This window comes from Pongo abelii, chromosome 20 (assembly GCF_028885655.2).
Source record: "Pongo abelii isolate AG06213 chromosome 20, NHGRI_mPonAbe1-v2.0_pri, whole genome shotgun sequence".
Lineage (NCBI taxonomy): Eukaryota > Metazoa > Chordata > Mammalia > Primates > Hominidae > Pongo > Pongo abelii.
In genome coordinates this window covers 11,148,532-11,161,300 of record NC_072005.2, presented here as the reverse complement: position 1 = coordinate 11,161,300, position 12,769 = coordinate 11,148,532, and the positions used below count along the sequence as shown (strand labels likewise).

Here is a 12,769-nt window from a genome sequence, read left to right as displayed (position 1 = left end):
ACCTGTAGTCCCAGCTACTCGGGATGCTGAGGTGAGAGGATCACTTGAGCCCAGGAGGTTGAGGCTGCAGTGAGCTATGATCACACCACTGCACTCCAACCTGGGCGACAGAGAGACATCCTGTCTCTTAAAGAAAAAGAAAAATGAAGGAAAGAAAACAGGAATAGCCGGGCATGGTGGCTCACACCTGTAATCCTAGCACTTTGGGAGGCCGAGGCAGGCGGACCACCTGAGGTTGGGAGTTCGAGACCAGCCTGACCAACATGGAGAAACCGTATCTCTACTTAAAATACAGAATTAGCTGGGTGTGGTGATGCATGCCTGTAATCCCACCTATTGGGAAGCCTGAGACAGAAGAATCGCTTGAACCTGGGAGGTGGAGGTTGTTGTGAGCCGAGATCGCGCCATTGCACTCCAGCCTGGGCAACAGGAGCGAAATTCCATTTCAAAGAAAAAAAAAAAAAGGAAGTAAAGAAAACAGAAATAACTCAGGTCTAAGACCTCCTCCCAGTCACGACCAGTTTTCCGCATTCGTCTTGGCTTGAGTGATCTACACAGTCTGTGTCTGTCCTCCACCTAAGCACTTGCATCTCGTACATAAGTTGCTCTAAGTGAACAGTCAGCCAGGACTTCCGTCAACCTCCCAAGCCGCACCTCAAAGATGGCCAGGGAGAAGGGGTGGGCCAGCCTCTTCGCATCCTCCAAGACGGTCTTCCGGTTGCCCCCATTGACATCAATGCTAGAGATGGAGTGAAGTTTGGAGTCAACCCAGTAGAGGCGGCCTCTGGGGAGATCTACAACACACAAGTGGATAAGGAGAGGTCACGTGCCGATGCCAGTCCCAGAGGGGCCTGTGGGCCTGGCCATGCTACTCCAGGCAGGAAGACCCCCACCAAGGGACCCGGCAGAGAAGCATCTGGAAAGGCAGCTCCAACCACGTGTGAGCCTGACCCCCTCCCCTGTGACGCCCTCTCCAATGGGCAGGTAGGTAGGGGAGCTGCAGGTTAAAAAAACTTCAGGGAGGCTGGGTACGGCGGCCCACGCCTGTAATCCCAGCAGTTCGGAAGGCTGAGGCGGGAGGATCGCTTGCACCCTGGAGGTTTGAGACCAGCCAGGCCAACATGACAAGACTTTGTCTCTTCCGAAAAATAAAATAAAATTAGTCTACCATGGTGGCATGTGTCTGTAGTCTCAGCTACTCAGGAGGGTGAGGCAGGAGGACCACTTGAGCCTGGGAGGTGGAGGCTGCAGTGAGCTATGATTGCACCAGTGCACTCTACCCCAGGTGACAGACCAAGACCTCATCTCAAAAAAAGAAAAAACAAAGAAAAGAAAAAGGGAAACCTTCAGGGAGCAGCTTGGGCTTGTCCCAGAGCCACCTGGCGACCCCCATCTGTCCTCCAGCCTGTGCCCAGCCCTGGCTGGGACGACCGTCCTGCGAACATACCTAGGGTGATGCCGTTGGGCCACTGAATGTTTTCGGTCACCAGCGAGTAGATGTCCACACCGTTCAGGCCCCCTTTCTTGATCTTGGCAGGAGTTCCCCAGTCAGTCCAGTACATGAAGCTGGTGGGAGGACAGAGAATAGCTATGAGGCTGGAGGGTGGGGGAGGATCCCAGCCAACGTGTGTAATGAATTCTGGCAGAAACAGCCAGGCTCAGGCTTGGGAAATAGCCCTGCTGGGAGCCCCAAACTCCAAATGTGGTTTGTTTGGGGTTTTTTGTTTTTTGTTTTTGAGACAGTCTGTCTCTGTCGCCCAGGTTGGAGTGCAGTGGCACGATCTTGGCTCGCTGCAACCTCCACCTTCCAGGTCCAAGTGATTCTCCTGCCTCAGTCTCCAGAGTAGCTGGGATTACAGGCGCCCCACCACCACACCTGGCTACATTTTTGTATTTTTAGTAGAGAGGGGTTTCACCATGCTGGCCAGGCCTAGGAGGCTGAAACCGGAGGATTGCTCGAGCCCAGGAAGTTGAGGCTACAGTGAGCTATGATCACACCACTGCACTCCAGCCTGGGTGGCAGACTGAGACGCTGTCTCAAAAGAAAAAGAAAGGAAGAAACACAAGAACACAAACCGGCCGGGCGCGGTGGCTCATGCCTGTAATCCCAGCACTTTGGGAGGCCAAGACGGGCGGATCACGAGGTCAGGAGATCGAGACCATCCTGGCTAACACGGTGAAACCCCGTCTCTACTAAAAATACAAAAAATTAGCTGGCCTAGTGGTGGGTGTGCCTGTAAACCCGGGAGGCGGAGCTTGCAGTGAGCCGAGATTGCGCGCACCACTGCACTCCAGCCTGGGTGACAGAGCGAGACTCCGTCTCAAAAAAAAAAAAAAAAAAAAAAAAGAACACAAACCACGCACAATGGCTCGCGCCTGTAATCCTAACACTTTGGGAGGCCAAGGCAGGAGGATTGCTTGAGGCTAGGAGGTCAAGACCAGCCTGGACAACATAGTGAGACCTCATCTCTACTAAAAATAAAATAAATTAGCTGGGCGCAGTGGTGTGCACCTGTAGTTCTAGCTACTTGGGAGGCTGAAGTGGGAGAATCAAATGAGCCCAAGTTTGAGGCTGCAGTGAGCTCTGATTGCGACACTGCACTCCAGCCTCAGTGACAGAGCGATACCCTGTCTCAAAACAAACAAATGAAAAAAACAAACATGAGACTAGAACACACACACACAACATTTGTATCTGAGTGGAGACAGTCTGGGAGTCTCTTTCCCTCTGGCAGTTATGTGGCCAAACACACTGGGTCACAGGTACCCCACCCATTGTTCTGTGGTAACAGCAAGCATTGTCTTGTTTAAAAGAGGTCTAGGGTTGGGTTGGGCGCGGTGGCTCACGCCTGTAATCCCTGCTCTTTGGGAGGCTGAGGTGGGCGGATTACTTGAGGCTAGGAGTTCAAGACCAGCCTAGCCGACATGGTGAAACCCAGTCTCTACTAAAAATACAAAAAATTAGCCGGGCATGGTGGCGCATGCTTGTAATCCCAATTAGTTGGGAGGCTGAGGCAGGAGAATCACTTGAACCTGGGAAGTGGAGGCTGCAGTGAGCCGAGATCACACCACTGCAATCTATCCTGGGAGACAGAGCGAGACTCCGTCTCAAAAACTAAGAAATAAAAAGGGGGCCGGGAGTGGTGACTGACGCCTGTAATCCCAGCACTTTGAGAGGCCAAGGAGGGCTGATCATGAGGTCAGGAGATCGAGACCATCCTGGCTAACACGGTGAAACCCTGTCTCTGCTAAAAATGAAAAAATTAGCCCGGCGCAGTGGCGGGCGCCTGTAGTCCCAGCTACTCAGGAGGCTGAGGCAGGAGAATGGTGTGAACCCGGGAGGCGGAGCTTGCAGTGAACCAAGATCGCGCCACTGCACTCCAGCCTGGGCGACAGAGCGAGACTTCGTTTCAAAAAAATAAACAAATAAATAAAAATAAAAAGGGACACTGGCCCTAGCGGGCCCACCTTCACCCACAGGCAGGTTCTGTTCCATCTGAATGATGCTCTCTTCCCTGCTTTTCCCTTCCAGACACCAAGCGTGCCTTTTCCAGTGTTCTCTGCCAGAAACCCAACATTGACCTCCTGATTGTAGCTGCAAGGACAGTGTGCGTCCCAGGTTGTCAGCACCACACTGAAACTGTGAAATGCCACCTCTCACGTGCTTAGGTAGCAGATGTTGCCTGACAGGTACAGAGTACACTGGGCAGGCGGCAGGGGCAATGCTTCCTGCCAGGGGACACAGGTCAGAGTGTCTTGACCCAGAAGCTGCTGAGTCAGCCACGGGCTTGGAAGATACCATCCTGGGGCCTAGCCACTAACCAGTTCTTTTTTTTCTTTTTTTGAGACGGAGTCTCACTCTGTCACCCAGGCTGGAGTGCAGTGGGGCTGTCTTGGCTCACTGCAACCTCCGCTTCCCAGGTTCAAGTGATTCTCCTGCCTCAGCCTCCCGAGCAGCTGGGATTACAGGTGCTTGCCACCACAGCCGGCTAATTTTTGTATTTTTAGTAGAGACGAGGTTTCACCATGTTGGTCAGGCTGGTCTTGATGATCCACCATGCCCAGCCCACTAACCAGTTCCTGAAGCCCCTTCCTGCTCCCTCCCTTCCCTCTGCAGCCCTCAGCGTCGTGGATACGCACCCATGAACAGGATCCACCACGATGGCCCTTGGCTTGGAGCCGTTCTCCCTGAATAACGTTTTCCTCTTCACACCCTTGGTATCCGCAACGGAGACAGTGCCCAGGACAGAGTCAGTCCAGTAGATGTTGCTGTGGATCCAGTCCACAGCCAGCCCGTCGGGGGCCTGGAGGTCCCTGCTGATGACGGTGTCGTAGGAAGAGACGCCGTGGGCTCTGTCAAGCTGGGTGCTGAGGCAGGAGGAGAGGAGGGCATCAGGGCCACGAGCCCTCATCTCACCTGAGGCCAAGGCTGCAGGCAGGGGCGACGCTCACCTGTAGATCATTCTCTGGGACAGGTCAGACCAGTAGATTCTATTGCTGGCCACCTCCGTGTCCAGAGCGACCACATTCCTCAGGTTGGGGATGAGGCTTGTGTACTCGCTCCGGTCCAGTGTCATCTTCCTGACCTCGTGCCGGTTGGTGAAGAAGAGGTAGGCGATGGAGCCTGGGGACCCGTGGAGCAAGGTCAGGGGGGCAGAGGGGACCCGTCGATGGAACCAATAGTGCCTCCCCATCCCCTTGTGTCACCCTGCAGGGTGCAGCTGAGCCGGAGGAGGCACCCAGAAAAACAGGGTGGAAAAGACCTCCCAACGGGAACAGGCACAGTGGCGACCACCTGTAATCCCAGCACATTGGGAGGCTGAGGGAGGAGGATCACTTGAGGCTAGGAGTGTAAGGCTAGCCTGGGCAAGACAATGAGACCTTATTGCCTCAAAAAAAAAAAAAAAAAAAAAAAAATATTCCAGGCGCGGTGGCTCAAGCCTGTAATCCCAGCACTTTGGGAGGCTGAGGCGGGAGAATCACTTTATGTCAGGAATTCGAGACCAGCCTCACCAACATGGTGAAACCCCGTCTCTACTAAATGTACAAAAACTAGCCAGGTTTGGTAGCAGGAACCTGTAATCCCAGCTACTCAGAAGGGTGAGGCAGGAGAATTGCTTGAACCTGGGAGGTGGAGGTTTCAGTAAGCCAAGATCGCGCCACCGCACTCCAGCCTGGATGACAGAATGAGACTCTGTCTCAAAAAAAAAAATTAGCCAGGCATGGTGGCACATGCCAGTACTCCCAGCTACGCCAGAGGCTGAGGCAGGACGATCACGTGACCCCAGGAGGTCAAGGCTGCAGCGAACTATGATGGAGGCTGCACTGCACTACAGGCTGGAAGACAGAGCAAAACCCTGCCTCTAAAAAATAATAGCCAGGTGTGTTGTCTGTAATCCCAGCACTTTGGGAGGCCAAGGCAGGAGGATCACTTGGGTTCAGGAGTTCAAGACTAGCCTGGCCAACGTGGTGAAACCCTGTTTTTACTAAAAATATGAAAATTAGCGGCCGGGCACGGTGGCTCACGCCTGTAATCCGAGCACTTTGGGAGGCCGAGGCGGGCAGTTCACGAAGTCAGGAGATCGAGACCATCCTGGCTAACACAGTGAAACTCTGTCTCTACTAAAAATACAAAAAATTGGCCTGGCGCAGTGGCGGGCTCCTGTAGTCCCAGCTACTAGGGAGGCTGAGGCAGGAGAATGGCGTGAACCTGGGAGGCAGAGCTTACAGTGAGCCGAGATTGCACCACTGCACTCCAGCCTGGGCGACAGAGCGAGACTCCATCTCAAAAAAAAAAAAAAGAAAAGAAAATTAGCCAGGCATAGTGGCATGCACCTGAGGTCCCAGCTACTCCGGATGCTGAGGTGGGAGGATCAACCAATCCTCCTGCCCTCAAGCAATCCTCCCGCCTCAGCCTCCTGAGTAGCTGGGACCACAGGTGTGCGGCACCATGCCCAGCTAATTTTTTTTCTTTAACCCCTTGAAGTCACTCCCCAGGTTGTCCCTGAAAGGAAAGCCGGTTCCTGTTCCACCAGCAGGGCTGAGGGTTCCGTTAACTGGATATTCCCAAAAACTAGGACATATGCAGGCATCCCCCTGGCAAGCCCAAGTCCTAACAGGGCGGCAGACTCCCCTGCCAGAGCCCTCAGGAGCAAACAGCCTCCCGGTCAGGGGATATGAGTCTGTGCAAAGTTCAGATGATGAAACTCCCCACCACTGCTGCCTGCGAGGGGTGAGGCCGCCCCCACCCGCCGCCTTCCCGCGCTCACCCACAGCCTTGCAGGCTTTGGTGTGGGGGTCCAGCTGGAAGCCTTCCTCACACTGGCACTTGTAGCCACCCTCCAGGTTCACGCAGAGCTGGCTGCAGGTGTCGGGATCCTGACACTCATCGATATCTGGGAGAGAGAGAAAGAGGCTTGGTGGGGAGGCTCTTCCCCAATGGCTAGAGACGGAGCAATGGGGCCCAGGCCAAAACCCACACCTTCGAAGGCAGCCAGGAGACAGCCCAGCCTCTCGGGGGATGTAATCAAGGAAACAGCCAGGTGTCATCCCTAGTCATCACCTGACCTCACCATTCACCACGAGAACCCAACCAAGAGTGTGAAGCTGTGTCAGCTGAAATTTCTTTTTTTTTTCTTTTCTTTTTTTTTTAGACGGAGTTTCACTCTTGTTGCCTAGGCTGGAGTGCAATGGCCTCCCGGGTTCAAGTGATTCTCCTGCCTCAGCCTCCCGAGTAGCTGGGATTACAGGCATGCACCACCACGCCTGGCTAATTTTGTATTTTTAGTAGAGACGGGGTTTCTCCATGTTGGTCAGGCTGGTCTCGAACTCCCGACCTCAGGTGATCCGCCCGCCTCGGTGTCCCAAAGTGTTGGGATTACAAGGATTACGCACACAGCCTGAAATTTCTTAATTACTGATTCCCAGAGGCAAGAAACTCTGGCCAGCCAATGATAGTTTTCCATGCTGGTGGAATCTCATGAAACCCTCCTAACTGCTTTCAAGCCCGCTTAACAGATGGGGAAACTGAGGCATGAGGGGTTTGGTTGCCATGTCAGGAAGCGCAGAGGGGGCCCAGGGCTCAGTCCCACCCGGGAATCACCTTCGCATCTTCGCTGGGCCACCAGCTGGAAGCCGTCGGGGCACAGGCACTCATAGCCGATCTTAAGGTCATTGCAGACATGGGAACAGCCGCCGTTGTTGTCCAAGCATTCGTTGGTCCCTGCGCAGGGCCAGGGGACGCAGACTGGTCACTCTCGGGCCCCCACCCATCCCTTCGCCGCCAACCATGGCTCACTACAACCTCCACCTCCCGGGTTCAAGTGATTCTCCTGCCTCAGCCTCCCAAGCAGCTGGGACTACAGGCATGCGCCACCATGCCCAGCTAATTTTTTTGTATTTTTAGCAGAGACGGAGTTTCACTCTTGTTGCCCAGGCTGGAGTGCAATGGCACGATCTCGGCTCACTGCGACCTCCGCCTCCCGGATTCAAGCGATTCTCCTGCCTCAGCCTCCTGAGTAGCTGGGATTACAGGCGCCCACCACGACAGGCTAATTTTTTGAATTTTTACTAGAGATGAGGTTTCACCACATTGGCCAGGCTGGTCTCGAACTCCTGACCTCAGGTGATGCGCCCGCCTCAGTCTCCCAAAGTTTTGGGATTACAGGTGTGAGCCACCGCACTTGGCTCAGTGAAATAAGCCAGTCAAAAAAGGAAAATGCTGTCTGATTCCACTCAGAGGAGGTCCCTAGACCCATCACATTCATAGGGACAGAAAGTAGAATGGTGGGTGCCAGGAGTTGGGGAGGAGATGGAGAGTGAGTGTTTCATGGGGACAGAGCTTCAGTTTGGGAAGATAAAAGAGTTCTAGGGCCGGGCGCAGTGGCTCATGCCTGTATTCCCAGCACTTTGGGAGGCTGAGGTGGGAGGATCACCTGAGGTCAGGAGTTCGAGACCAGCCTGGCCAACATGATGAAACCCAGTCCATCTCTACTGAAAATACAAAAATTAGCTGGGCGTGGTAGGGCGGGCACCTGTAATCCCAGCTACTGAGGAGGCTGAGGCAGGAGAATTGCTTGAACCTGGTAGGTGGAGGTTGCAGTGAACCGAGATCACACCACTGCACTCCAGCCCATGCGATGAGTGAGACTCTGTCTCAAAAAGAATTAAAAAAAAAAAAAGAGTTCTGGAGATGGTGGTTGTGATGTTGTACAACAGTGTGAATGTGCTAATGGCACAGAACTGTGCACTTAATAAGGTTTAAGAAGGTAAATTTTATGTTATATGTTTTTTACTGCAGTTTATATATATATATAAAACAAGTTATATATATATATAAAACAAGTTATATAGAGATATATAGATAAAAACAACAGTTTTATATCTATATCTATAGATAGATAGATAGATAGATAGATAGATAGATATAAAAAAACAAAAGTCCAGGCGCTGTAGCTCATGCCTGTAATCCCAGAACTTTGGGAGACCAAGGCAGGCAGATAGCTTGAGCCCAGGAGTTCAAGACCAGCACGGGCAAACATTTTTTTGTTTGAGACGGACTGTCACTCTGTCACTCAGACTGGAGTGCAGTGGTGCAACCTCGGCTCACTACAACCTCCGCCTCCTGCGTTCAAGCGATTCTCCTGCCTCAGCCTCCCAAGCAGCTGGGACTACAGACACGCGCCACCATGCCTGGCTAATTTTTGGTATTTTTAGTAGAGACGGGATTTCACCATGTTAGCCAGGATGGTCTCGATCTCCTGATCTCGCGATCCTCCCGCCTCGACCTCCCAAAGTGCTGGGATTACAGCCGTGAACCATCCTTCCAGGCCTAAAAATGGCTTTTACATATTTAAATACTTGAGAAGAAAAATAAAAATAAAAAGGGAAATCATTTTCATGACACAAAACAGTTACATGAAATTCCAGTTTCAGTGTCCATAAATAACATTTTCTGGGCCCACAGCCACATGTATTGGTTTGCGTTCTGTGTGTGATTGTGTTCACCCAACAGCCATGTTGAGAAACTGCACCAGAGACCGTATGGCCCACGGTGTCCAAAATATTTACTTTTTTTTAGAGATAGGGTCTCTTGCTCTGTTGCCCAGACTGAAGTGTGGTGGTGTGATCACAGCTCACTACAGTCTCCAACTCCTGGGCCCAGGCGATCCTCCTTCCTCAGCCTCCTGATTAGCTGAGACTACAGGAGTGTGCCACCTTGCCCAAGCCCACTCTGGTATATGACAGAGAAAACTTGCCACTGCCTTCTCTATACTGTACAGTTATCCTAATATGGTCTTTCAGTATCCACCACAAAGGGTTGGGGAAAAAAAGACCCTCACCAGGACGAGGTGGCTCACGCCTGTAATCCCAGCACTTCAGGAGGCGGGCAGATCACTTGAGGTCAGGAATTCGAGGCCAGCCTGGCCAACATGGTGAAACCCCATCTCTACTAAAAATACAAAAATTAGCCCAGCAAGGTGGCATTCAGCTGTAATCCCAGCTACTCAGGAGGCTGAGGCAGAAGAATCGCTTGAACCTGGGAGGCGGAGGTTGCGGTGAGCCAAGATGCCAAGATCATGCCACTGCACTCCAGCCTGGGCAACAGAGCAAGACTCTGTTTCAAAACAACAACAACAACAACAACAACTAACCTCAAGATAGAAGCAGGCATCCAAGGAAAAGAATTCATGTATTTCAGAATTCGCTTTTTTTTTTTTTTTTTTTTTTGAGACAGAGTCTTACTCTGTCGCCCAGGCTGGAGTGCGATCCCGGCTCACTGCAACCTCTGCCTCCCAGGTTCAAGCGATTCTCCTGCCTCAGCCTCCTGAGTAGCTGGGATCACAGGTGCCTGCCACCACACCCGGCTAATTTTTTGCAGTTTTAGTAGAGATGGGGTTTCACCATATTAGCCAGGATGGTCTCAATCTCCTGCCCTCGTGATCTGCCTGCCTCGGCCTCCCAAAGTGCTGGGATTACAGGCGTGAGCCACCGCACCCAGCATCGCTTCATTTTTTAATTTTTTTTCATGGGGTGGGTCACGCCTGTAATCCCAGCACTCTGGGAGGCCGAGGTGGGCGGATCATGAGGTCAGGAGTTCAACACTAGCCTGGCCAACATAGTGAAACCCCATCTCTACTAAAAATACAAAAAATTAGCCGGGCTTGGTGGCGGGCGCCTGTAAACCCAGCTACTCGGGAGGCTGAGGCAGGAGAATCACTTGAACCCGGGAGGCAGAGGTTGCAGTGAGCCACGATCTTGCCATTGCGCTCCAGCCTGGGCAAATATGCGAGACTGTCTCAAAATGAAAAAAGGAGCCCTTCGCACGGGCTGGGCAGAGTGGAGTTCCCAAAACCCTACAGCACTCATGTCTCGGTCCCATTCCTGGCTTCCCACAAACTCTGCAAGCTGCCTGCACCGAGACTCACCGCACTCCTTGATGGGTTCATCTGACCAGTCCCGGCAGTCTCTAGCCATGTTGCAGACTTTGTCCAGGGTGATGCACTCGCCGCTGTGACACTTGAACTTGTTGGGTCCCTCGCAGAGTGTCACTGTGAGAACCAGAGAGAGGAAGGAGGAAGGTCAGGTGTGTCTGAGCCGCAGTCTGCTTGGCACTCATTCATATAATAGTTTATTCACATAAGAACGCATGCAAATGGATTCATTAAGAAAACGCGTCGGGCATGGTGGTTTGTGCCTGTAATCCCAGCACTTTGGGAGGCCAAGGCAGGCAGATCGCTTGAGCCCAGGAGTTCGAGACCAGCCTGGGCAATATGGCAAAACCGCATCTCTACTAAAAATACAAAAAAATTAGGCCTGGCGCGGTGGCTCACACCAGTAATCCCAGCACTTTGGGAGGCCGAGGCAGGCGGATCACCTGAGGCCAGGAGTTCAAGACCAGCCTGGCCAACATGGAGAAACCCTGTCTCTAATAAAAATACAAAAAATTAGCCGGGCATGGTGGTATACGCCTTTAATCTCAGCTACTCGGGAGGCTGAGGCAGGAGAATCACTGGACCCCAGAGGCAGAGGCTGCCGTGAGCTGTGATTGCGCCACAGCACTCCAGCCTGGGTGTCAGAGCGAGACTCTGTCTCAAAACAAAAGGAAGTGAGGCTCTGAGAAGTCAAGTCACTTGCCCACAGACACACAGCTGGTGCAGAGCTGACCAGGGAAGCGCCCTCTGGCTTCACATATCATTTGCAAGCAGCAAGGCACAGAGAATGGGGGATGGAAACCAGATGGCCAGAGCTCACCGTTAACACAGCCAACTTCATCGCTCATGTCCTTGCAGTCATATTCCCGGTCACACTGCCGGCTGCCATGGATGCAGGTTCCATCAGAGCACTGGAATTCGTCAGGGCGACAGGTGGCCACAGCTAGAAAACAGGACAGAGTGTGTTGATTTTCTCAAGAAGAGACAACCAGAGAAAAAGAAGCAGGGCCTTTAGCCGGGTGCAGCGGCTCATGCCTGGAATCCCAGCACTTTGGGAGGCCAAGGCAGGAGGATTGCTTGAGCCCAGGAGTTCAAGACCAGCCTGTGCCTGTACAAAAAAATTGGCCAGGCTTGGTGGTACAGCCTGTGGTTCCAACTGTTTGAGAGGCTGAAGTGAGCGGATCGCATGAGCCCAGGAGATCAAGGCCGCAGTGAGCCATAATCCTGCCACTTTACTTCAGCCTGGGTGACAGCAAGACCCAGTCTCAAAAAAAGAAAAAAAAGGCTGGGTGCGGCAGTGCACGCCTGTAATCCCAGCACTTTGGGAGACGGAGGAGGGTGGATCACCTGAGGTCAAGAGTTCATGACTAGCCTGACTAACATGGTGAAACCCCATCTCTACTAAATAGAAAAAAAAAAAAAAAAAAAAAAGCCGGAGGTGGTGGCACATGCCTGTAATCCGAGCTACTTGGGAGGCTGAGGCAGGAGAATGGCTTGAACCCAGGAAGCGGAGGTTGCAGTGAGCTGATCGCGCCACTGCACTCCAGTCTGGCGACAGAGTGAGACTCCGTCTCAAAAAAAAAACAAAAACAGAAAACAAACAACAAAAAACAACCAGCACCTTCCAAACAGTGATTTCCCAATAAGCTAACAGGAACCATCGGCCAGCCTGGGGCCTCATGGTGGCCATATGGATACAGGAAATTTAGGTGAAAAAAATCACAGAGTGAGACTCCATCTCAAAACCAAAACACAAGAAAGAAAAGAAAAAAAAGAAACAAACATGAAATGGGAATACTTTCTTGGCATGTTGTTCGAAATCCACTTCAGCACCTAAATCACTGCATGTCCCACACCTGGGGGAGCCCAGAGACAGGTGATAGGACGCCCCGCCCCCGGCCCCGCCCATACCGCAGTTTTCCTCGTCAGATTTGTCCTTGCAGTCGGGGCCGCCGTCACAGCGCCAGCTGGAGTGGATGCACTCGCCACTTAGGCAGTGGAACTCGAAGGCCGAGCAGGGACTACTGTCCCCTTGGAACACGTAAAGACCCCTACAGCGCTGCGGCCACTCATCCGAGCCATCTTCGCAGTCGGGGTCGTTGTCGCAGGCCCACAGCTGGGGGATGCAGGTGGAGCTGTTGCACTGGAAGCTGGCGGGGCCGCAGGTGAGCACCGGGCAGGAGGCCTCGTCCGAGCCGTCCAAGCAGTCGCGGTCTGAGTCACAGACGAACTGCCGATAGATGCACTTCCCATCGTGGCAGCGAAACTCGTCCTGGGAGCACGTCCTGGGGGCTGCAGGAATGGATGGGCCGAGACCACCATCACCGTGAAGTCTC

General features: G+C 52.8%; 1 protein-coding gene across 4 annotated transcripts in view; it reads right to left on the bottom strand.

The window, feature by feature from the left end:
* Positions 1 to 12,769, bottom strand: part of LDLR (low density lipoprotein receptor) — a 44,016-nt gene that overhangs the window by 15,474 nt on the left and 15,773 nt on the right. For 2 of the 4 annotated variants that reach the window (XM_063719934.1, XM_063719935.1), the window contains exons 4-12: positions 12,345 to 12,725; positions 11,254 to 11,376; positions 10,428 to 10,550; positions 7,103 to 7,222; positions 6,270 to 6,395; positions 4,453 to 4,624; positions 4,141 to 4,368; positions 1,448 to 1,566; positions 655 to 794 (exon numbers count right to left, since the gene is read on the bottom strand). In XM_063719934.1, the coding sequence (XP_063576004.1) occupies positions 655 to 794; positions 1,448 to 1,566; positions 4,141 to 4,368; positions 4,453 to 4,624; positions 6,270 to 6,395; positions 7,103 to 7,222; positions 10,428 to 10,550; positions 11,254 to 11,376; positions 12,345 to 12,725 (1,532 nt within the window). The remainder of the gene's footprint in view (positions 1 to 654; positions 795 to 1,447; positions 1,567 to 4,140; positions 4,369 to 4,452; positions 4,625 to 6,269; positions 6,396 to 7,102; positions 7,223 to 10,427; positions 10,551 to 11,253; positions 11,377 to 12,344; positions 12,726 to 12,769) is intronic. The other 2 variants (XM_063719936.1, XM_063719937.1) reach the window with 1 other exon arrangement.